Consider the following 25775-nt stretch of genomic DNA (forward strand, 5'->3'; position numbering starts at 1 on the left):
ATCTGTAGTTATAATAAAAATTGTACTTACTATTTGAACTCTTGTTTAAAAAAAAAAACGCTTTCCATTTTCCAGGTGAAGATTCCCTGTCAGAATCCTTTTCATCATCTTCATCATCATCATTATCACCAGATCTCATGTTTATTTTACTTTGAATTTTTTTTAAATTTCCTTTTTCCTTTATTTATTGATCTATTTTGTGATTATTTCACTTTATATTGATCACTCTCAAATCGAAAAAATTGATTATTATTACATAATCAAAACAACAATATATATATATATATATATATATATATATATATATATATATATATATATATATATATATATATATATATATATATATATATATGTATATATATATATATATATATATATATATATATATATATATATATATATATATATATATATATATATATATATATATATATATATATATAGACTGCCTGCCCTAACCAAACCCTCAGTCGATGTAGCGGCACTTTCTTGTAGCTGCAGGCTGTATGATAGTTATTGTAGCAACACACCGTGCATGTTTTACAGTAAAAAATTAAAAATAAAAACATTCAAAATGTTTTTATTTTTAAAAAATAAAATAAAAACATTCAGAATGTTTTTTAAAACATTTTAGTTTTTTATTTTGCGTTTTTTGAAAAACATTAAATTTAATTAGTTTCCTCAATTATTGTTTTAATTTATGTGTTTTGTTATAATCTAACTTTTATTTTTTCAGTTTAAAATCCATAGACAAGCTACGAGCTGTTTTTTACCACAAACTGTATATTTAACGCATTACTATAGGTGTATATATATATATATATATATATATATATATATATATATATATATATATATATATATATATATATATATATATCAACCCTTGGAATTAGGGTCGGCATTTGGCAATGCCAATTAAACTGCCGACCTAGAAGTGTTTAAGATTGGGAAAAATCACCAACCTTGTTTCTATGTTTTATGCTCAAATCTTTGTTTTACATTTTTTCTGTCAGCCTGATGCCGAACTCACACATACTAAAGTTGACAATTTATTGCCGACCTTATTTGTCCTAAATCCGAGGGGAGTATAAGATTTTAATTTTATAGTTAGAGATGTTTTTTATCCGCAAATGATTTTTTATTGCTTTTGTAAGAAAATCTTTTACAGTCTATAAAAGCTCATCTTTTTTTTTATGGCTAAAAGTTATTTTTTTTTTTTTTGTTGTTGCTAAAAGCGTAAAATATTTGTAAAAGCATTTAATATTTTAAATTATATTAAAAAATAGTAGTATTTTTTGTATAACATTGTTTAATCCTTGACATCGTAGGTGATTACATAAATTATACTAGTTAGCACTTACTGTTTATGAAAAAATTTTTTGGGTGTGTATTATTTTGTTTATTTTATTCTCTAAAAAACCATTTAGGTTAATCTAAATTACCAAGTAAAGGTAATATAACCCTAGGCAACATTAATTTGATATGCTTTTTATACTTTATTTATGATATTAAATGAATTATAATAATAAGATTCAGGATTTGGAAAGAAAAAAAATTTTCAGAAAAAGTTATAAAAGCCAAGTTAATATGTTCCGACGAAAAACTGCAGGAGCATATATAGTAGGGGTATAATATTTTTACAAACTCAATGAGCATGTTGTATTCTGATGAGCTTTTGTAAATATTTTAGAGAATTTAGTTTCGTTATAATGTTTCTAGAAAAAAACTCACACACTAGAAAGCCGAGCCAAAAGCTGTTAATCACATAACAAATATGCCTAGAAATTCTTTACTGGTAATTTGAAGTAAAATGTTTTTTGCTTTGTCTTAAAATAATAAGTCTTGTTCCAATAAGTAATAAAGATATATTGATAAAATTAACAAAACATCAAAATGTTTAAAAAGTTATGTTGTTAAAACTACATTAACTCAAAAGGTTTGCATTTGCTTTAATCATGATTTGTTAATAAATATTTCAGAAACAAAATTTCTTCAGATTTGCAAGACTTTTGATATCTTCTAAAACTTTTACTGCTCGTTCGGTACAAATGTTGCATCTTTGCATATTTAAAGGCAAAAAAATATCACGCCAAAACTTTGTGAATGTATTGATAGCCTTTAGATGATCTTTAATGGCTTCCTCCAATACTTTACCATTTTTAGGGTTAAACATTTGGTTGGAAAACCAGATATCCGCCCATTTTCTTGCAAGATGCTTAACTGCCATCTCAAGTTGTTGTCTGTCTGAAGGAACTAGTATGTAAGCAAATAGTAAATAAATTGCCCGGGAGTTCTATCTGGGTTGGGTAATATTTGGTAAACTTTTAAAATTAACCTTAGGAAATTTTAGAAAATTTTTAGGAGTTTTTCACTACTTTAATCAGATGCTTCAAAAACTGCATGTCATCTCTCCATTTCAGTTCATTCTCCTTTAAAAATTATACCACTATTTGTGAAAGTTCGATGTTAAATAGTCATATTTACTACGTTTTGCTTCAACAAAATAATATGACAGTTCAGGTGAATTGGTATTACCTCCAAAAAAGTCATCCAGACATAACTTTAATAATCAATCTAATATATGGTGTTGACAACCAACATAGAGAGGTTTCTGAAAGCCAACACTTTCAAAATGTGTCATTAATCTCTTTATCACGCTACTTGTTTTCCCAGTTTTAACATTTGTAGCATCTGTCACGATCATTTTTATAGATCCTCATAAATCATATTCATTCAAAAGTTCTCGAAGTCTTTCAAAAATTGCCTCTAGCTTTCCATTCTTCAATACCATTGGCCTAACCTCTTTTTTATTGCTCTTTATAACGGCTACTTGATGTTCCACCCCAACTATCTTTTTTCTATCAAAATGCAAACACCAATTTTCGAATTTCAATTCTTTTTTCAATTTATCTTGAAACTTTTTACCTTCTCTGATGACTACCATATAGATTGCTGGTTGAGTTGGTACAGGAAGATCGACACCAGCCATCTGAAGTTGTTGAAACACTGTGGCAGCTTTTCATGGACTTAGCTTTGCTTAACAAACCAATTTAACAGCCTCGACTGTCCTCTGTTTAATTTTTAATTTATTAATATTTTTTCAAGGTTCATAATCACAGCCATTGTTGCTTACTGACTGATTACTACTTTCATGTTCCTCTCTGTATTCATTCAGAACTGAAGTTGATGGCATTGATGGAACGTTTCCAATTTTAATTTTATTCATTAGGCTTCATGTTCCTCTCTGTATTCATTCAGAACTGAAGTTGATGGCATTGATGGAACGTTTCCAATTTTAATTTTATTCATTAGGCTTAATCTAATAAACCACCAAAACTATAAGTACCTGGTTTTTAGTACTTTCATGTTCCTCTCTGTATTCATTCAGAACTGAAGTTAATGGCATTGATGGAACATTTCCAATTTTAATTTTATTCATTAGGCTTCATTGTAGTATATCCTACTTTATCAGATGTCTCTAATTACTTTAAATAAAGATTTTTATCTTCAGAATGCAACCATCTTCTTTTCATTGTAGTATATCCTACTTTATCAGATGTCTCTAATTGCTTTAAATAAAGATTTTTATCTTCAGAATGCAACCATCTTCTTTCATTATATCTAATAAACCACCAAAACTCTGAGTACCTGGTTTTTAGTCTCTTTTTAATTAATTTTTCTATTATTCTTGGCACTGATCTTTTGTCTATTGTTGTAAAATTCTAATTAGCTCATAGTTCTAAACATTCATCTGAAATTTTCTTTATTTGTCCTTTCACATTTTTACAGTATGATGCCAAGCTGGTGCATCGGTTAATTATTTGCCAACTTGTTGGCATTTTACATATTGTTCCTAATGATTCTTGAGATTTACTCTTATGTAATCTTTCACTTTTCTCCAAGTGAATCAAATTTTTTTTCCATATGTCTCTTGGCATTTTGTTTAATGAAAATCGCTGAGTAAAAGCTTAAGATCTCCTACTTCTATTTTTAAAATAAATTTAACCTTCTGTAATTTATGAACAATCCCTTAGGAACTATAATTCACTTGGTGCATGAGTTTTTTAAAAGGATGTACCTTAAAATTATTGTAAAGGTGACATGCTCATTTAAAAATCTTAAAATTATTACAAGGTTATTACTATAATTATAACTTATTTTTATTATTACTTTAATTAACTTTATTATTACTTATAGTTATTAATTATTACTAGGTGACATGCTCATTTAAAAATCTTAAAATTATTTTTTATTTTATACCCCTAAAATACAGCTATAAATTAAAGCAAAAAAAAAGCGCATAAAAAAAGAAGGTTAAGAAAAAACAAAGTTCTAATTCAGAGAAAATCTTTTGTGGATAATTCTTATAAAACTAAAAAACCAATGTTTCTTTTATTTAGTAATCATATTAAATTTATGCATTTTTTTCTTAAGGTAAATAAATATAATTAAAATCAAAGTATACAATTTTTCATTCATGGTAGGTGAAGAATCAATTATGGTAGGTGGTGCGATATCACGGTAGGGTGTTGACTTTTTGGTAAATTTTTGGTATCTCCAGTTTTCAATATAAAAAACAGATGAACTTTGGTTTGAAAGTAAATGAAAAGTCATTGGTTTTATTTAATTTTTGAAAAAGGTCACCCACCATGACCCTTGATTAGACACTGGCTCCCATATATTAGTGAATTTTTTTTTCTTTAAAGTATATCCACCTGGGTCTCAAAAGAACCAGAATTTTATAGTGATTTCAAAATTCATAATCTTTTATATGTGACATGTGCCTTTTTTCCCCTGTAGTCTTCATATATATATACATATATATGTATATGTATATGTATATGTATATGTATATGTATATTTATATATATATATATATATATATATATATATATATATATATATATATATATATATATATATATATATATATATATATATATATATATATATATATATATATATATAAAATAAAAAATACAAAAGTAATAATAATACATATATACTTATATTTTTATATTTTTTTACAATCATTATTTTTGATTTAATGTTTTGATTTTGTTTAGTTCCTTTAATTGTTGCAATAAATAAAATAGATAAACCCAATGGAAATCCTGTAAGTTAAAAATGCTACTCTTTAAAATTTTATTTTGCTTAAATCAAAAAATAAAGATTTTTTCTTTTATTGATCATTCCTTTATTGATTAGTAAATACAATATTGTTTTCTTATTTATATATATCTTTTTAAATAAAATATATATATTTTTTTCCTATTAAAAATTAAAAAATATCTCTTAGGCCAAAATTCGTCGTGATTTGCTCACAAATGGCATACTTCTTGAAGAATTTGGTGGGTCAGTCAAAAGTATTAATATTTCTGCTTTAAAGGTGCTTTTTTAAACTAACATATAACTATTTAAGCACATGAATATACATGTTTGTGTCAATCATATGGTATCTAATATCATTTGATAGAAATGAAAATGATAATTGAAATTATCATTTTCATTTCTATCAAATGATATTAGATACCATATGATTGACACAATGAAATTAATAATGAAAGCATCAAATATTTATAAAAAAATAGTCAAAAATAACATTGAACTGAGTGTTTTTAAAATGATTTTGCAATATAAATAAATCTTTTTTACTGATATCTCTGCAGATAATACAGTGTTAATGTAAATGAAATTGGTTTTAGACTTATACACACCAGGTGGCTGACAAAACCTTAAAAAAGTGTTCATTATATTCAAAACCATATTATAAAACATATTTTGAATATTCTATTGAACTATTTTAAAATTTTTAAAAAATATAATTCTATCTTTTAAAACCAGATAAATCCGTTGCGGTTTCATGTATAATAAAAGAATTTTTCTTAAAAAAAAGCCTGAAATTTCTAATTTTTATGCAAGTTTCCATTTAAAAAATGCATTGATTTTATTTGCAATTATTATTTTAAAAGGAATACTAATTCGTTAATTTTTAAACATTACGTTTTTTTTGTATTTATAAAGTTATACTTATTAGCGTTATAAAGTGTTATAAAGTGTTATAAAGTTATTCACAAAGAACTAATACTAGAATAAAAATTTAAAGAAAGAAAAAAATAACAGTTTTAACTATCCAAAAAAACCAATTGACTGTCAATTCCATGTGTTAGCTGGTCGAATTGACCACTCACCTTTAATTTCTTTCCACGCTGCGTAAGTATTGGAACATGGGTTTCCCAAATGATATGGTATGCAAAACAACTAAACAAACACAACCTGTTATACCATATAAAGAATGACGATAAAAAACACTTTTTTCAAAATACTTATAAAGCAAAGTTGTACAAGGAACAAATATGAGCAATTGTTTACAACTCTGACCATTTCAAAACAATAACATCTATCACTGATAAATCTTATAAATATATGTTTATAAAATCTAGAGAAAAATTGAAGGATAAGAGGGGAAATAAAATAGAAATTAAAAAATAAAGAAATAAAAGAACTATCGACAACAATACCTTAAATGACAAAATATGTTGTAAAATGTCAAAAGTGTCCTGATCAAAATGGTTAAATGCAAAAAATGCAGATAAAAAAGATTGCATTCCAACATTTGAAAAAAAAATTTTTTTATCATTGAATAAATTTTTATGTGTAACTTTAAATAAATTCATAGTGTTTTAAAATTGCATTAAATATGATATTTAAGACTTAAATTTTATTTTTTAAGACTTATAACATTAACAGTGATAAGTAAAAAAATCAACATTTAAAAAGTTAGCTTGATATCTTTTAGATAAGCAACTTGCTTGGGTGAAGGCTTGGGTGACCATGTTAGTTACAAGAACTTTCATTGCAATATGTTATTTTATAACTGATTTAAAAAAAGCAAAGATTGTATTTAAGGGGTAAATTCGGGTGGTGAACGAATTTTATTTTTAAATTTTTTTTTTTGAAAATTAAAAAAAAATAATTTTTGTATATGTAAATTTTGTGTTTAAAAATTAAACTTTTGCATTTGAGTTGACCTTCCTTGTTAAAGCTTGTTAACAATTCTTTTTTTCACATTAATAAAAAACAGTTGTTCTTGAACTTAATTTATTTCTTTGTCCTGCATACTAATTTCTTTTTCTACGTATCTGGCGTAACACTTTTAATCTGAACTTTTATGAATTTTTTTTTTTTAACATCTTCGCTTCCAAAAAGGCTGCAAGCAACCACTATTAAAGTTGGAAGTTACTGGAAAACAAAATATGAATTGTAGAGCAAGATAACGATTAACAGACGACACAGATTGCAAATTATATGAATCAGGAAAGCAAGATGAAGGAAGCAAATTCCAAAGGACTGATGTTTGACGAAAAAAAGGATTCAATAATCTTAAAAATGTTACCAGATACACCGTAAGAAAAAAGCTTATGGAGAAGACCAGCATGTCAAACTTTATCAAAAGCTTTAGAAATGTCAAGAGTGATAGCCTTAACCTCTCCACCTTTGCCCATAAAATCTATCAGTTTTTTTTTTTTTTTAATATTATTCACCTCCCCAAGGCCCAAGGGGGGGGGCCACTACAGTCGAGGAGGCTACTGATTTTCTTTTTTTGTGTTTTTATTTAGTTGTTATTTGTTGTGCAAGGCCGCTGCGCGGAGAAACTAAGTTGAGCGCAGCACTTTCAGGGACGTGGTGGGAGTCGAACTCCGAACCTCTTGCTTACAAAGTGAGCGCTCTTACCACTACACCACTACCGCATTAAATTAAGTTGTTACTGTTAGCAAATCAGTTGTAGAATAAGAAGATCGAAATCCACATTGATGATCAGAAAGTAAGTTATTAGATTCAAGATGAGGGATTATACAGCAATTAAGAATTTTACATTATATTTTTTGTTTGTTTTGTTTTTTTGTTATTCACCTCCTCAAGGCCGAGAAGGCCACTACAGATGAGGAGGCTACTTGATAGTGGTTATAACCCTCTCTCAACTCTATAACTTCGAAACACGAACCTTGAGGAACAAAGCCGCTGCGCGGAGAAACAAGTTGAGCGCGGTACTACTAGGGACGTGGTGGGGATGTGATATGTGATACCATCAGATTGGCTAACACCCTGTTCACAATTTGTTCACTACTTTCTTGTTCATGGTCATATTATAATTATATGGCAATACCTTCCAATCTAGTCAATCCAGTTTTCAGTCAGTTTCTAGATTTGTTGAAAGAATCAGCTTCATAATATGCAGGTTTTCAATATATAATTTAGTGCAAGTTTTTTTATCCTTGGATTTTTTCTAAACATAAGCATTTTTAATGCAAAATAATTGTTTGAATAACAATACAACATAAAAAAATTAGTGTCATCCAGAATGTGTGGGGGGGGGGGGCAAAAAAAGTTATTGTATTTTTAAAAAAGCTATTATAAATAGAGATCATTATATATAATTTGTATAAATGTTGTGAGCATCTTGATGAGTAACGACGATTTGACGTCAGAGTTGCAAATCTAGTCATAAATTTTCATTTTGCTTTAAGTTGGTTTTTAGTTAACATAAAGAGATTTTAGTTATGTTTTGTTTTTGAGAAGTTAATTAATTTTAATCTAAAAAACTATAAATCTGGGTTTTAAGTATAAAGTAGTTATTTATAATACAAAGTGGTTATTTATAATAAAAATAAAAATATCTTAATACAAAGTGATTATTTACAGTAAACGTAAATATATCTTATTACAGATTGATTATTTATAATAAAAGTAAATATATCTCAATACAAAGTGATTGTTTATAATAAAAGTAAATATATCTTAATACAAAGTGATTGTTTATAATAAAAGTAAATATATCTGAACATATCTAAACATATCTGAACATAAAGTGATTGATGGACATTCAAAGAGTTTTAGTTAAAAACAAAGTTTAAAATTATTTTGTCTACCATGTATCTAATATCCGGCTTACTGTGCATTAATTGCTCATAAAAATTGCACATTAAAGTCTTATTTTAAACAAATTATAGTCATTTTTATCAATCGCTTATTCCATTATGATTTTTTATTTAGGTGGCAAATTTTTTTAAATAGGAATATTCACAAAGTTTAAATTACAAAAGAACTATCAAAAATTTGTCACAAATTAGGTGATGTGATTGGTTGTATAAATTAAGTGATATGTTTGGTTGTAAAATTAAGTGATGTTATTGGTTGTAAAAATTAAGTGATGTTATTGGTTGTAAAATTAAGTGATGTTATTGGTTGTAAAATTAAGTGATGTTATTGGTTGTAAAAATTAAGTGATGTTATTGGTTGTAAAATTGAATTGAATTAAAATACTTTATAAATAAGTAGCACAATTTAGTTGGTCATTTTTAAATATATTCTGTTTCATTTTTTGTTTCTCCAAACTTTAAATATTTCAAATATTTCTTTTAAAACAAAATAAAAAAAAGAAAAAAAAAAAGTGTAAAATTAAAGAGAAAAGATTTTCATATATTTATGGATAAAGTCTTATGGCCAAATTTAAAACCAAAACAAGCTGACATATAGCTTAATTTAGATAAGCAAGTCAGGTAGTTAGTGACAACATACAACAAAAAAGTGTATAAAATGTTATGTAAGAAAAAAAAGGGATGTTGACAGAAAAGCCAAAAAAGAAATACACTTGAGAATGAAATGATAAAAAAACAAATGGTTTGAAGTAATGAAGGGCAAATGAACTTTGATGGTAAATGGACTTGCATAAATTGCATTGTCCACTCATTGCTAGGATTCTGTTAGGCAAGATGGTAAGTCAATATAATGTGCTGGCATTAGATGGACTTGCCATCTTGATCTTCAGACTCTCTCTCAGTCTTGCTTTTTCTCTTTATAAAATATAGTGTAATATAATCTTGCTGCTTTTTTTTGTTTTTATTTAATACTTTACTGTTTTTATTTATTATTTTAGGGCTTAAACATTGACAATTTTTTAGTTCTTCTAAATGATGTCTCAAAAGAGTTGAAACTAGAAGCTAATTATGATGGACCTGTTGAAGCAGTTGTTTTAGAAGCAGAAAAAAATAAATTGAATGGGTATGGTTAATATGCTTTTTAAGTTATTTTAAACTTTCTCTATAGAATATGTTTTAAAACAAAACAAAAGTGTCATGAGTGACTCTGAGAGGTTTAAAATTTCCCAGACCCCATCCCCATACTTAATTTGATTTTTTTATTAAGGTAAGTTGTTAGATAGAGTTAACAAGGTTGAATTGATTCAGTTCAATCAGGCATTAAGTTCTTTTTGTTTGCTAAAAAAGATTTTTATGATTCTGGTAGTGCAAATATCATTTAGAATAATCATTACATGAGAAGTGATTTTACTCGAAGTTTATAATTTTAAATGATATGTGGAACCCCTAACCTGCACTGTCATTTCTACGGCTTAAGGTGTAAGCAGATTCTGTCTTTTGACCAGCTTTACACTATTTCTTCATCTATTAGGCTGGTGTAGATGTATTTATAGTACATTGTTTCCAGTTTAAAATGTTAAATGCTGGAAATTCTTGACTCAATGCATGGGTTTTGCTTGTGACTTTGTTTTTATGACTCATTCTATTACCTCCTAATGAGGGAGGTAATAGGTTAATAGGGAGGAAGATAGGCTTTAAAACTCAGTTTTATGGTTCTAAGGCCTGACAGTAGTCAGGTTTCCCAAACCCTGTGGTAGCTCTCAGAGAGTCTGATTCAATCAACAGCTGTAAAGTATCAGTGTACTGACAGTGCCATGTTGCGCATAGATGGTGTCTCTGTTTGTACTTTTGGTGTGCATTGTCAAGGCCCCACTTGAAGGTCTTTGTTACGGCTTAGGATTTATTGATAGTAATGAGGTACTTGCTTGGACTATTAAATAGTGTACTGAGTACTATCTGTGTTTTAAGTCAAGTTCTTTAACAAGTCCTAAAATGAATAAAAAAGTACCAAAAACTATAAACCACAAAAAACCATTGTCATCACCAAGTTCTCTAAATCTATCATTCACTAATATTTGTGGTCTTCGAAGTAACTTTTCTTCTGTTGAGTATTTTCTTTTGCAAAGTTCACCACACCTACTTGCTCATTGTGAGACTAATTTGAGTTCGACTGTCTCACCTTGTGAACTTAGTGTTGATGGTTAACTTCCTTTATTTGTAAAGACTCCAATAGTGACATGCTTGGCCTGGGCATTTGCATTCATAAGAATGTAAATGCTCAAATTTAAATTCCTATTTGTCGCAAAACTAGGTTTGAATCTACCAACTATTTTTTTATGTGCTTTTGTTTAGCACCATTTTACTCTATCACCTTCTCTTTGTTCTCTCTACTTCATATCTCTCTCCTTCATCTTAAGACTGCACTCTTTTTGATATTATTTCTGATCAAATTGACCAAGCCCTTTCTATTGTTGTTGATGACTTTAGTGCTCATCACACTGAATGACATTGCTCTAATGTCAGTGACTCTGCAAGCATTAAGGCCCACAACTTTTATTTTTCTTAATCTCTAACACAAATAGTCAACTTTCCAACTTGCATTCCAAACAATCCGAATCATTTACCTTCTCTATTTGACTTATGTCTTGTTTCTGATCCAAGTCAGTGATCAGTTTTTGCACATTTTCCCTTAGGTGCTTCTGATTGCAGTTTGATCTCTCTATTACCTCATTACTTTGTTATTATCAGAAAGTCCCTATCATTGTACCTCTTACAACTACCTTAAAGCTGACTGGTACTCTTTCCATGATTTTCTTTGTGATGGTCCTTTGGTAGAAATCTTTCATCTTTGAAAAATGTGGTTCTTATATAACTTCTTGGATTCAGGCTTACATTGAATTTTTTATTCCCGGTCGATGATTCCAAGTTAAGCCTCACTCTTCTCCTCTCTAATTTTTTTCCTCTCATTTTGCTGCTGCGCTTTCCAATTGTTACCATTACTTTCAAACCTGTCACCAAAACAATTCTGTCACCAAAACAATTCTGTCACCAAAACAAACCTGTCACCAAAACAATTCAAACCTGTCACCAAAAAAAAAAAAATTTGTCTAATGTTAAAGCTTGCTATTCTCAGGTCACGAAATCTTGTATTTTATCTCAAAAATTAGGCTCCCAAGACTTCTGGAGAATCTTTAACAATTTCTATAATAAGAGTAAATCTGTTATTCCACCTCTCTTGCATGGTTCAGATTTTGTTACTTCACCTAAAGAAAAAGCTGAACTGCTTGCTAAGTCATTTGTATCACTCCAGCTTCTGTATCTGAAGTGATTTCCTGCTTAGGCTCTTCTACAGCTTGTGGTCCTATAACATACCTGTTATAGGCTGGCAGAAGTGTTCTTAATCTCTTACCTTGTAATAACTTACTTTATGATCTTTAATATGGATTTCGATTAACAATAATAACTAATAGGTTTTATCATGCATTTGATGGAGGTGGAGAGGTTAAGGCTATTGCCCTCGACATTTCTAACGCTTTTGATAAAGTTTGGCATGCTGGTCTTCTTCATAAGCTTTCTTCTTACAGTGTATCTGGTAACATCTTTAAGATTATTGAATCCTTCCTTTCCAATCGTAGTATAAAAGTTGACCTTGATGGACAGCATTCTTCTTCATATCCTGCAACTTCAGGGGTTACTTAAGGTTCTATTCTTGGTCCTATACTCTTTTTAAGTTACAATAATGATCTTCCAGATATTCTTACATCTAAGATGGCGTTGTTCGCTGATGATACTACCATTTCAAGCTGCGACAAATCGACAAACGTGTGAACGTCTGCTAAAAGAAAGACAGAAAAACGAACGTCATGTTCCTTTACTTTTCCTTACACAAATGTTGGCGTTCACTTAAAATTTTTCAAAATGAACGCATTACGTCAGCAATTTTTTTTTCCAAATAATTAAGCAATTGATTGTTTTTTATTTATTATAAAAAGCACAAATGCAATAAAATAAAAAATAATTACGAAAATTTTTAACACATTTTCAAAGACTTTAAAAGAAACCATGCTAAAACTACTTTCTTCAATGGAACAAAGAAAGTAATTATGTTTGAGCATGGCTTTTGCATGCGTTTACAAAAGTATTCAAAATTTTACTTAAAATGACTGCATTTGCTTTAAAAAAAATGACTGCAATTAAAATGACTACAATTAAAATGACTGCACTTAAAATGACTGCAATTACTTTAAAAAAAACCATGCTTAAACTTAACCATTGCTTTCTTCAATAGCGTGCTTTTTATTTTTCTTTAAGTGAATTAATGTTTGTGTGCATATTAAAAAAACTTCTTAAAGTTTTAAAAATAATTTTCAAGTTTTGCTAAAAAATATATAATCTAATAGAATATATAAAGTTATTATGTTTATTATAATTTTAATTTTTTTATTGTGCATTTAACAACACCAATAATATGATATTTTTATTAACTTATTATTAAATACTTAATATACTAATATTTTTAAAGTTAAAAAAAAAAATGTCAAAACAACTAAGCATCTTTTCGATTTTAAAGAATGATGGTACAGTGGAGCATATCATTAAACGCAAAGGAGAAGAAGAGAGAGAAACTAAGCATGCGAAAAAAAGTGCAATGACTTGGATTGTGCTAAGACTTTAAGAAAATTGGATATATGGCTAAAAGATATTGAGTTTATGTTTTGGAACACCGTAAATGGATTGCAGCCAAGCAATAAAATACATGGGCAACAACTAAGCTGGATTCATATTGACAAATGAAATGAGTGTTTCTCTTGTTGGGTTTGCCAAAAGTATCTAAATATTAGCAATGCAACCAATCTAGTAACAATTGGATGTAAATTTTGAAAAAGAACATACTTGTTACGCCACAATAAAGATGATGGGCATAAAGCCTGTATTTCTGAATATCGAAAGAACCTTCACAATATAGCTCCAAGTCTTGAGAAAACTGTATCGACATCAATTTTAAGAACTACTGCACAGTGGGCCAGAATTTGCTTTTAATGGACAAAATTAATAAATAATTAAATATTAGGTCTTTATTTACTAAATTTGGCATGAGTATTAATACGAGGTCTGCGCTTCTTATGAAAGTGATATTTTTACATTTGGTTGCTATGGATACCTAACTTTGCTTAGCAACAACCTATTTTTAGTAGTTTTTTACTAGATGTTTTATGTGTGTTATTTACATTATAATTAGTTTGTGCATTAATATGAGGTTTGCTCTTCTTATGAGGAGGGTATTTATCATTTGGTTGCTATGGTTACCTATTTTTATGGATATCTAATTTACATAGCAATAGCATATTTTGATAGTTGCAGATTTTTTACGAGTGCTATATTCACTAAATTTGACATGAGTACCAATATGAGGTCATGCTTTATATGAAAGTCATAGTTTTTTAGGTTAGTTTCTATGAATACATATATTGCTTAACAACCAGATACTTTTCTTAGTTACACAAAGATAAATGGATTTTTGAATAAATTTTTATCAGAATTTCAACTGTCCTATTTTAAATAACTATTAAATATTTAGGTAATTTTAGGTATTTTTATAGGTAGGTAATTTTAGGTAAAGACTTATGTTATTATTAATAAAAACAAAAAATATTGAAAAAACATTGACAATTTAAAACACATTAATTTATAAAACATACATACATAGTTGACAGTCGGAGCCTGAAGCAAATCACTAACTCCTTCTGGGAGTTGAGATTTTGAATTTTTAGAATTTGATCTCCTCATGATGCTGATTATTGGGTCTGATGAGCACAAAAGTTAGCATAATACATCATAGTTTTCAAATGACTGCAGTTGTGTGTGTAGTTTTCACGGAAACATTTGAAATTTGTGCTTCCTGTTTCTCTTCAGAGAGCATTCCCATAGGCAAGACCATTTTTCTCACAATCTCATGTCTGTGTAATAATATCTTGTGCAAACTTTGTGGCATGTAATACCATTGGTAGCTCTGTGCAAACAAATGAATTACCTAAAAGAGGCAGTCCATCATGTAGTTACAAAGCTAAGTTAGCCACGGCTCAGTATAGAAATAATTTTAACAAAAAAAATTACCTAAAGGCAGTACTTTTGACATGCATTTTTTTCAGCAGTAGTACATGCAGCTTTAAAATTTCAGCCACAATACTTTCAGATTGGAAAAAACGACGAGCTGTATTTCCATTATTGGATGTCCCAGAACCACCAAGTCTGGACACATCAACAATTAATCCATGACGATTTTTAAAGGCATCTTGGATTCTTTTTTTGTTTGTCGCCACAGATAACTTTTCTTTTGTACCACGTGCCTGCCACTATTGATTATCCAATTTGTAAGCAAGGTGAAGACAGCATTCCATTGTTCTAATCCATGTATGTAATAATGTCATACTGTAGACCAGAATAGTTTGCATTTTTCATTTTTTCAATATTGTTCATGTCTTTTGGTGTACTGCCACACACTGAGCAGGACTGTGATGCATTGGTCTCGACTGATAAGGCTAATTCCACTTTACCATCTGCCATGGTTATTTCAATGATATTTGGCACATGTAAATAATGAAATAAAACTTTTATGTTATGCCAAATCTATTATTTATTTATTACAGACTAAAATGATATTAGCATCCATAACTGTAGCTAAGTATTACCTTTTAAATGTTAAAATGTAATGAAATAGCAGTCAATACTGTTGTTTAGCAAAATTAATAAAATATTAGGTATCCATAGCAACCAATTAAAATTATAACTTCAATAAGAAGTGTGAATTTTATTTTAATAAAAATATTTAATATAGTGTACATAGGACGAATAAAAAACTGTTAAAACACCGTTAACGTAAAAAAAAGTTGTTGCTATCTAAAATTTGGTACCATAGCAACCAAATTGTACTCAATGTGTAGCTTGGATATGTCTGTTTACGTCTATTAAACCAAGTGTTTTGACTTCCTTACATGTTAAAGAACTGTTTATGACCATTCATTTGTTGTCCTAACCCGCCCAAAAAAATATGCATTTAATTTGGCACATTTAAGTAATAAAATTTAACTTTTGTGTTATACCTATTCTAATATTCCTTTATTAAACCTTAAAATGACATTAGCTTCCATAACTCTGACCTTTTAAAATTTAAATGTTAAATTTTAATAAAATAGCAATCAATACTGTTGTAATGCAAAAATAATTAAATAAAACTGTGTAACAATGTAAACAAAGTTATAAAAAAATTGTCAATTTTTCACCAAATTATTATCAAGCTGTTCTGGTAAGATGATTAAGAATTATTTAACAACAAATTTAATAAAATAACTCCAGAACTTTAATTAGATATGTATAGAATATTGTATATGATTTTTAACAGATTGGATCATGTCAAAATTTTGACTTTTGCCATAGCTGGCCCACTGTGTACTGAGAATAACCAAGAAGAATGGAACAGGCTTTTTCGGATATCGTATTTTGTTGTTAAAGCTGATCTTGCATTTAAATAATTTCCTCAGTTATGCAAGCTACAAAAGCTAAATGGAATTAAGTTGGGCAAAAACTACTTAAATGACAAAGCTTGCAAAAACTTTGTTTCGTCAATTTCGTCTGACTTAAAATGCAACTTAAGGTGTATCAAATGCTTGTTTTATTGCAATTTTATCTGACAGTTCTACTGATAAGAGTATTAGTGAACAAGAAACAGTTTTTTTAAGGTTTGTTAAAAATGGTAATCCAATAACTATATTTGCTGGTATTAACTCACCACTGACAGTTGATGTCGATGGTATATTAAATGCAATAGAATTTATTTTAAAAAGTTTAACAAGAAACAAAATGGATCAAGATTTATATTTAAACATCTATGCAAAAACTGAAAATGTTAACTTTGGTGGTGTAATGTCTGGCAATAAAGCTGGTGTAATGTCTGGCAATAAAGCTGGTGTTCAAACTAAAATGTGAAATATAAACCCCAATATATTATATACCCACTGCATGGTGCATAGATTAGAACTTTTTGTTAGACTCAATATAGTTTGATATTTATTATAAGAAGTTTGATAATGACAACATCAATAGTTTGTTTCGCTTTTACTATTATTCATTGCAGTAAAGAAAGGAACTGAAAGAAATAGCTTCTTTTTTTAGATGAAGAGTTTAAACAGCTTGGGAGAATAAAAATGTTTGTTAGTTAGCTAGCCGGGAAAGGGCGTTAAGATTGCTTGAAACTGACTATAAAATTATTATTTATGGTTTAGAAAGCAAGGCAAACAAGAAAAATGAAACTGCACAGAAAGCTAAAGGATTTTTGTGTTTCATGAAAGACCCACAATTTTTATTTTATTTATATTTTATTCAAGATATTATTAAATTACTAACAAAATTGTCATTGGAGTTTCAAAAAGAAGAAATTCTAATTTGTGAGATTTGGTGAGATTGCCATGACAACAACCAAATGATTATTGTGATTATTATAATAAAAAATATTTATTAAAATTATTGGTGGAGCAAAAGAATATATAGACAAGTGATTCCTCTGCAATTTCAATCATTTCAATCATTAAAATCTTTAACTACAATCCTTGATTATTGAAACTGGCCAAAATCCTTTACAGGTTCGCTAGAGACAAAAAAATGAGGTTTTAATGAAATAAAAAGTGTTGAAAAATAGCCTTTATTCAGGGAAAAAGTCTCTAAACTAAGGACAAATTCACTGTTGAGCATTTATAGAGATATCTTGCTGGAAAATGAACCTGAATTGACAAGTATAAATGTCTTGTTAGAAATTATGTTAACTTTCAGCGCTTCAACTTAATGTATAAATATTAATGAGATGTCATTTTGCAATTATTATTTCTTTAGTTCCGTTTATTTTAATTTCTACACGTTTATACATATATTTCATGAGTAAATAAATTTAACGAACTAAATTGAAAAAAAAAGTTTTGTATCGTTGGATATCAGTTTACAATCGTTGCATATTAATAATCAATAATTTACATGCACTTTGCAAATGCGTGAAAAATTGTTTTGAAAATATGACACTTGATTAAGTTCAATAAGCATCTTTGATATATCCAAAAACTTATTAACTAGAATAAAAATTTATTTGAAAATAAAACTCCCTTATTTGACATGTATCTCTTAGATTAGATGTTCGTCAATAATTTAAGATACAATCATCAACGTCCATTAAAAAAAAGACAATTTGTTGTGTCCTGCATTTATTCTTGTCATGATAAGAAGCCAACACTCTTTGATTGCTTGGAAAAGGCATTTGGGTTTGGAAAGGACCTCATTTCTGTTGTTACATGGTGCTCTTAGTGGATGGTGAACTTTTATTTTTAATTTTTTTTGTTATCGCAATCATCTAGATCTTTGTGTGTTTGTGTGTTTTTTGTGTCCTGCATTTATTCTTGTCATGATAAGAAGCCAACACTCTTTGATTGCTTGGAAATTTGTTGTGTCCTGCATTTATTCTTGTCATGATAAGAAGCCAACACTCTTTGATTGCTTGGAAAAGGCATTTGGGTTTGGAAAGGACCTCATTTCTGTTGTTACATGGTGCTCTTAGTGGATGGTGAACTTTTATTTTTAATTTTTTTTGTTATCGCAATCATCTAGATCTTTCTATATTTATGGACAGTAATGTACTCAATGAGTAATGTACTCAATGGACAGTAATGTACTCAATGAGTCATAAACCCATCGTCTTTTAGGATTACTTTCAACCTTTCTTGGAAACCATATATCAAATCCATTTTAAAGTTTGCATCTGCTAAGGTTGCATCTCTTTATCCTGCTTGCTATTTTTATACTCCAGATTATATCCTTTATCTCTATAAATCTCTAACCCATCCTTGTATGGAATACTGTTGCAATATCTGGAGCGGATCTTTGAATGATGCCCTCTCTCTTTTAGACAAGGTGCAAAAACGTATTGTAAACACAATTGGACCTGCTCTTGTAGCCAACCTTCAACCGTTGTCACATCATCATAATGTTGCTTCTCTTTCTTTTTCCTATAAATATTGTGATGAGGGCGGCTCTGTGCCATTTACTAAAATTCATTTTCCTGTTACTCAACATTTAATTAAGTCTCATCTTTTTACAGTGACTGTTCCTAACTGCTTCAAAAATGATTTTTTTGTCTTTTTTTTTTCCTCGAACATCAGTTCTTTGGAATTTGCACCCTTCATGTTAGAATATAATAAAACAAAAGTTAAAAACAAATTTTACAAGCACAATTTTTGCCATACCAATTCTAGATTTGTTTTTTGAACACCTCAGGACTTTTTGAGGAGTCTTGTTACATGAAGTTCTCCACTGTGAGATGGTTCTATTTAAAGTGCAACATGTATTCATATTTTTAGAGCCATTTGGAGGTAGAATAATTTTTTTGCTACAGCTAAGTTTATAGGTGAGATTTAATCGTGAATAAATTCTTCTCATGTTCTGGGTTTAGACAATTGGTTTAAAAACTTTCACCATAAGAATTTGCAAGTTATATAAGTGTATCCTCAAGCAATTACCTTTTATGGAATATAGGAAAGTTTTATTAATTCTATTTATGAGGTTGTTAAAGTATTTAGAACAAAACATAAAAATATTTCTTATTCATAAAAAACAAAACATTTATCATTTGGTTTGTTGCGTAAATATTTAATATATAAAACCAAACTTTATCAAAATTGCGCAGTTTAGTATCTTTAATAAATAAAAGTATGTCATTTATACTGATATTGAAATAGATAAGATAGAACCTTCATGCACCCCAGATAAAATACCCATTTAATTTGAAACAGGAGATCCTACTCTTACCTTTTACTAATGTAAGACTTTTTGTTGTTGTTGTTATGTTAGTTTTTCACTAACTTTTCACTAACCAATCACTAACATTTATATAAGAAGTTTAAGGCATTCTCAGAGAAGCCATAAGTATCTAACATACCAATAAGTAGATCATGCAGAATTATGTTGAAGGTTTTCGAAAGATCGATTAATAATTAAGAAAGCTGGTAGAATAGTTATAGGACGGAAGTTCAAGTTAAAACATGGTAATACATCTGCTATTTTTAAAAATAGTAGAAATGTCCCATCTAAGATGATTTTGCTATCTGTATGAATATCTTTAAAGTGTGTGAAGGAAGATTTTATCATAAAAATTAGTATGTCGCTAGTGTTTATTTTAATGTTCAAGGTTTTTTTTGTAATATCATCAGGTGTAATACAATTGAACTGGCAACTGTGTGTACACATTTTAAATTTATTTATAATGTTTATAATACTGGAATGATCAATATACTTTTTGAAGATGTATTACTAGATAGCAGTGCTACTAGATAGCAAGTCAACATTAATGAAAATTAAAAATGTTAATCAACAAAGAAGTGTTAGATGATATTTTCAACCAGTAATATACTTATTTTTATCTGATTTGTTTGAAAAAAAAAGTTACTTCCAATGAGATGTATTTGAAACTGAGAATGTATTAAGTCGCCTTAAGTACATTTCTTAAGTTTACTATATAAATTAACCACCCAATTCCTTTGCTTATTTTACATTAGTACTGAAATATTAGATTTATCGACAAAGAATTTTTTTGTATAATGTAAAGCAAAGCATAATTGCTTTTATAAAAATATAAGAATATAATAAATTTTATAGAATATAATCAAGATACAAATAAAAGTACTTTATTTAGGTGATTGAGGAAATAGTCACAATTCTGATTAGAGGATGGGAGTAAGGGATGGGGATTTATAAGTAGATATGACCATTTCTGCCTTCTTAGTTTAATTGATAATTTCAATGTCATTGGTGAAATTTTTTTAGCTACCTTTTAGAAGAGATTTTTTTAATTAATGTACTCAAGTAGGCCTCTCCTATATTGAAAAATGTTAAACCTACAATTTCCTGAGATCACCCTGATTGACACAGTTCCATGTTAAAAACATTATTATGAAGTAATAAACATTATTTATTGATGAAGTTAAAAATAATAAGAATAATGATTTTAATTATTTTTATATTTATTTTTTTTATTTTTCATAGTTGTATATTACATAATTTCTCATAACAAACAATAACAAAAATAATTCCAATTTAAAAAAATTAAAAAAAAAAAAAGTTATAAGCTAAAAAAAAGTACAAATAAAATTTTATTTTATATTAGCGCCACTTTTGATTTTTTAAATTTTGTTTGTTTTGTTATAATGATTGGTTTTATCAAAAAATTTAAAAATTATTAATTATTACAAACTCTAAACAACATTTTATAAAGAGTTTCTTATTTTATAATTAAAAAAAACCCTTTTTATGCTTGAAGCAATATAGCTCTTGCAATGTCTTTGTTTATATTTATAAGTTTTATTTTGCAAAAAAAAAAAGTTTAGAAAAATAATATTTTATAATAATTACATCAGCTTTATATAAAAAAAATAAATAAAAACGAAAATTCCCTTATTAATAAAGAATTTTGATTAAAAATATATCCAAGTATCATTAAAATTTTTTTAAATAAATAATACTTGGAAACCTAAACTTTGTTTGTCACAAAAAAAAAGCACTGGTAAAGTAATTTGAGTTTTTTTATTTGCAACAAATAATATTTTTTGTTTGTTAATAAGTTTTTAAAAGTAAAAAATCATTATTTAAAAAGCCACAATTTTAAGAAATAATGAAAAGAAAAGAAAAAAACATGTTTTAATTAATTTAAACAAATGTAGAGAAAAGAAAAAAATGAATTTATGTTAAGTGATATTAAAAAAAGTAACTTGAATTATTTAAAATTAAAAAGAAAAAAAATTGAAACAAAATATATATTCCACAATTTATACATTTACAATTACAAAAAAATATTTACAACAAATGCGGTAATGGTGTAGTTGTAGGGCGCTCACTTCATAAGCGAGAAGTTTCAAGTTCGATCCCCACCACATCCCTGGTAGTACCTCGCTCAATTCGTTTCTCTGCGCAGCAGCCTTATAAAGTTGAGAGAGGGTAAACGTTAAAAGAAAAATGAAAAAAACAAAAAAAGCTTTGTAGAAACATTAAATATATATAAATATCATTTAAAAAAGCATCAAATAGTTTTGATTCTTATTCTGTGCGCAAGCTTATGGGTACCACTAAAGCAAAAGCTCGAAATTTTATTAGATTCCCATAAGAATAAATAATTTTTTCTTAATGTTTGATCTTATATTATTGTATTCAAGTTATTACTTGGTTCGAAATAAAAATTGATGACTTTTTTTTAGTTGTTTTCCTACTTTCACATTTATTTTGTGTACACGCTTTAATAACCACAATTAAGTAGCTTCCTCATCTGTAGTGGTCTTTTTGGCCGTGGGGAGGTGAATTTAAAAAAACAAAAACACTTCTATATTTTTTTTTCTTGGTTAGTAAAATAAACTTGTTTTGTGGTAATTTATTTTATTGCGGTAGTTTAAAAAAGTTAATTATACTTTAATAATAAAAAAAAATAAAGTTAATTTTATGACGTCAAAGTCATGACCAGCTAATGGGCTTAGCTGTTTTTTATTTAAAACAAGGCCTGCTATTTTATTTAAAACAAGGCCTGCTATTTTATTTAAAACAAGGCCTGCTATTTTATTTAAAACAGGGCCTGCTATTTTATTTAAAACATGACCTGCTATTTTATTTAAAACATGACTTGCTATTTTTTTTAAAACATGGCCTGCTATTTTATTTAAAACATGACCTGCTATTTTATTTAAAACATGACCTGCTATTAATACAATTTTTTAAAAATTTGAAAAAGTTATTGTTTTTAATTTACCTACAACTTTAGCTAAAAGTCCTATGTGCTGAGGATTCAAATAATGACTTTATTATTAAAATTAAACTCCCACAAATTTTTGAAAAGCATATATGTGAATAACTTTTTACAAACAATATACTATGTCATTATATAAATATTATAGTTTAAATATAAACTGATTTTGTGCAATGAATGGTGTGGGCACCGCAAGTACCACAAGTTAAATTGAATGAAAATGTGTTAAAATAGTAATTTTCATTATACCTTGTTAACCTATAAACCTTGATAACCTCTTCTTATAACCTCCTATAATGTTGATAATCTCTACTTATAACCTTTTTATAACCTTGATAACCTCTTTTTAAAAGAAGACAATGTATATCACTTTTGAATTGTGTATTTGCTAACCAACATAACAACTTGCAAAAATTTTCAATAATTTTTTTTCTTTAAATAAAATTTTTTTGATAGCTTCTTTTTTTACTGTACAACTGTAAACATGGAATTACGTTCTTTAATTTTTTGTTAATTAAAAATTATTTTATTACTACACATAATCTGTTGGTATTTGTTGGATTTATTACATATTTTTTCTTATGTTTAATTTTGCTCGATCTTACAGAGAATCCCCGGTATGTTGGAGAATCTTAATTCTCCAACTTTGGGCTTATAAAAAATGCTGAGATCCCAATATTGCAATCTCTCGTAATGACCCATTTTGAAGTTGATTGATTTTTAAGAGGTGTTAGATGTTTGATATTCATAGTGTATACTGGTGGTGGACCTACAAATTTAATAAAAAAACTGTAGTTCTTGTAAACTTTTGGTTGGTGTTGTTTTTGTTGTGACGAACAAGAAACTATAATAGTCATAATTATTACAATTATTATAATAGTTCTTATTAATCTATAATAGTTTTTTTTTTTTAATTTTTGTTGATAAGCATTATTATTTAAAACATTGTTAGTAAGTTGATGTTTTTGTTTGCAGGGCAATTGCTTCTCTTTTGGTGAAGCAAGGGACGCTCAAAGTGGGAAATGTTTTGGTATCAGGAACTTCAGTTGCAAAGGTTTTTTATAGCCTAAAAATTTTTAAACTATTACTATAATTATTGTTAAATTGATATTTTTCAAAATTATAAATATTTTATTTTTGTATACTTTGTTTTTTTAATATTTACAATTTTTTAAAAATACTTATCCACCTCTCCAAGGTCAAGAAGGCCTCTACAGACAAAGAGGCTACTTAATTGTGGTTACCTCTCTCATCTCTATAAATCTGAAACATAAACCTTGATGAAAAAGGTCTCTGCGTGGAGAAACAAGTTGATCGCTGTACTACCAAGGATACGGTGGGATTGAGCTTGTAACCTCTAGTTTATGTGAGCGTGAGCGCTCTACCACTACATCACTACCACATAAATAACATTAGGATATCATGAATAAAATTTATTCTGTTTATATGAGGAATTTGTAAAAACAATAACAATATCTGAAATCAGTAACACAATACTACATAAATAAACCCAGTAAAAATAACACTTTTCACTGAATTTGTTATATATTCAAGCACTAGGAGAACCTTAAGGAATGTTATAAAAATATACATACTCTATAGACTATGCTCTGCCACAATGAACACCAGTAAAAAGTTTTGTTTATCAGTTAATAAAAATATAGTATTCTTGATCCGTATGTTAAAAATTGTTGAATCATAATTCATGTTAATTTGAAATTTACAATATAATTCCTTTTTTTATATATATTTTAAAAATTTTAGAGTATACAAAAAAAGTTACGATAATACTAACAAATAAAAGTTTTTATAGAATTATTCATGTTTTGAAAAAAGTTTTTAATATATATTTACTTTTAATGCTTCAAATATTTTACTTCACATTCACATTCACTTCACTTCAAGTTCACATAATATGTAACAGCTTTTTCTTTATTTCCAGTAACTTCTTGTGTACCTCAAGTAAACAGTTTGTAGTAAACAACTCAGTTGTTTACTACAAACAATTATTTCAATATTGCCAACATTCATTGTGTTCAAATCTGCACAATGTATTTCACTTCATATATTATTTTCCACTCTGCACATGTTTTTCACTTCATAATTGGGTTCCACTCTACACAATGTGTTTCATTTCACATGTTGTGTTCTACTCTGCACAATGTATTTTATTTCATATATTTTGTCCCACTCTGCACAATGCACACAATACACAATTTTTAAAATTCAAAAATAAATTATATAAATGATATTATTATATCAATCAAATTAAGTTATACCAATCTATCATATTATAACCAATATATCAAATTATATCAAATTAATCAAATCAAAATAAATTATACCAATCAAAAATAATTATACATTTTTATATACCTGAAATTTGATTTTATTCAATAGTAACAATTTTTAAATCAAAATTTAAATGCCCTTTAAGTAAAAAACCCAATAGTTTTTGGTCTAAACCTCTTTTTATATGTAAATAATCTGTATACTTTTTGACTAGTGTTTTTTTTTTCTTTCTAATTTAAATTATTTAAAAATGAATATGCTTTAGTTTTTTCAATCGCTTTTTTAAATGCAATTAATCTATATTATTGTTATATAGTTTTTTAATTTTTGTTTTTACAAAACTTTATTTAAAGTCAACAAAAAAGATATTATTTTTCAAAATAATGTCCAGGTTCGCCAAATATATGATCATAATGGTAAAATATTGAAACAAGTGCTTCCTTCAGAACCATGTCAAGTGGTAGGATGGAAAAGTTTGCCGAAGCCTGGTTTTATAGTTATGCAAGTGAAAAATGAGGTAATCCTTTTTTTTTTATAAAAAAATTTATAACTGCATGTATTTATATATATATATATATATATATATATATATATATATATATATATATATATATATATATATATATATATATATATATATATATATATATAATATGTATATATATAAATTTATAACTGTAAGTACTTTTTGTGCTTAGAATTAAAAGTTGTATTATTTA

At 27.6% G+C, this 25775-nt stretch overlaps 1 protein-coding gene across 1 annotated transcript in view; it reads left to right on the forward strand.

Annotated features, from left to right (window-relative positions):
• Window positions 1–25775, forward strand: part of LOC100214574 (translation initiation factor IF-2, mitochondrial) — a 66867-nt gene that overhangs the window by 22181 nt on the left and 18911 nt on the right. The window contains exons 8-12 of the mRNA XM_065805100.1: window positions 5073–5122; window positions 5306–5395; window positions 9944–10068; window positions 23740–23818; window positions 25448–25573. Coding sequence (XP_065661172.1) covers window positions 5073–5122; window positions 5306–5395; window positions 9944–10068; window positions 23740–23818; window positions 25448–25573 — 470 coding nt within the window. The remainder of the gene's footprint in view (window positions 1–5072; window positions 5123–5305; window positions 5396–9943; window positions 10069–23739; window positions 23819–25447; window positions 25574–25775) is intronic.

This window comes from Hydra vulgaris, chromosome 09 (genome assembly GCF_038396675.1).
Source record: "Hydra vulgaris chromosome 09, alternate assembly HydraT2T_AEP".
Lineage (NCBI taxonomy): Eukaryota > Metazoa > Cnidaria > Hydrozoa > Anthoathecata > Hydridae > Hydra > Hydra vulgaris.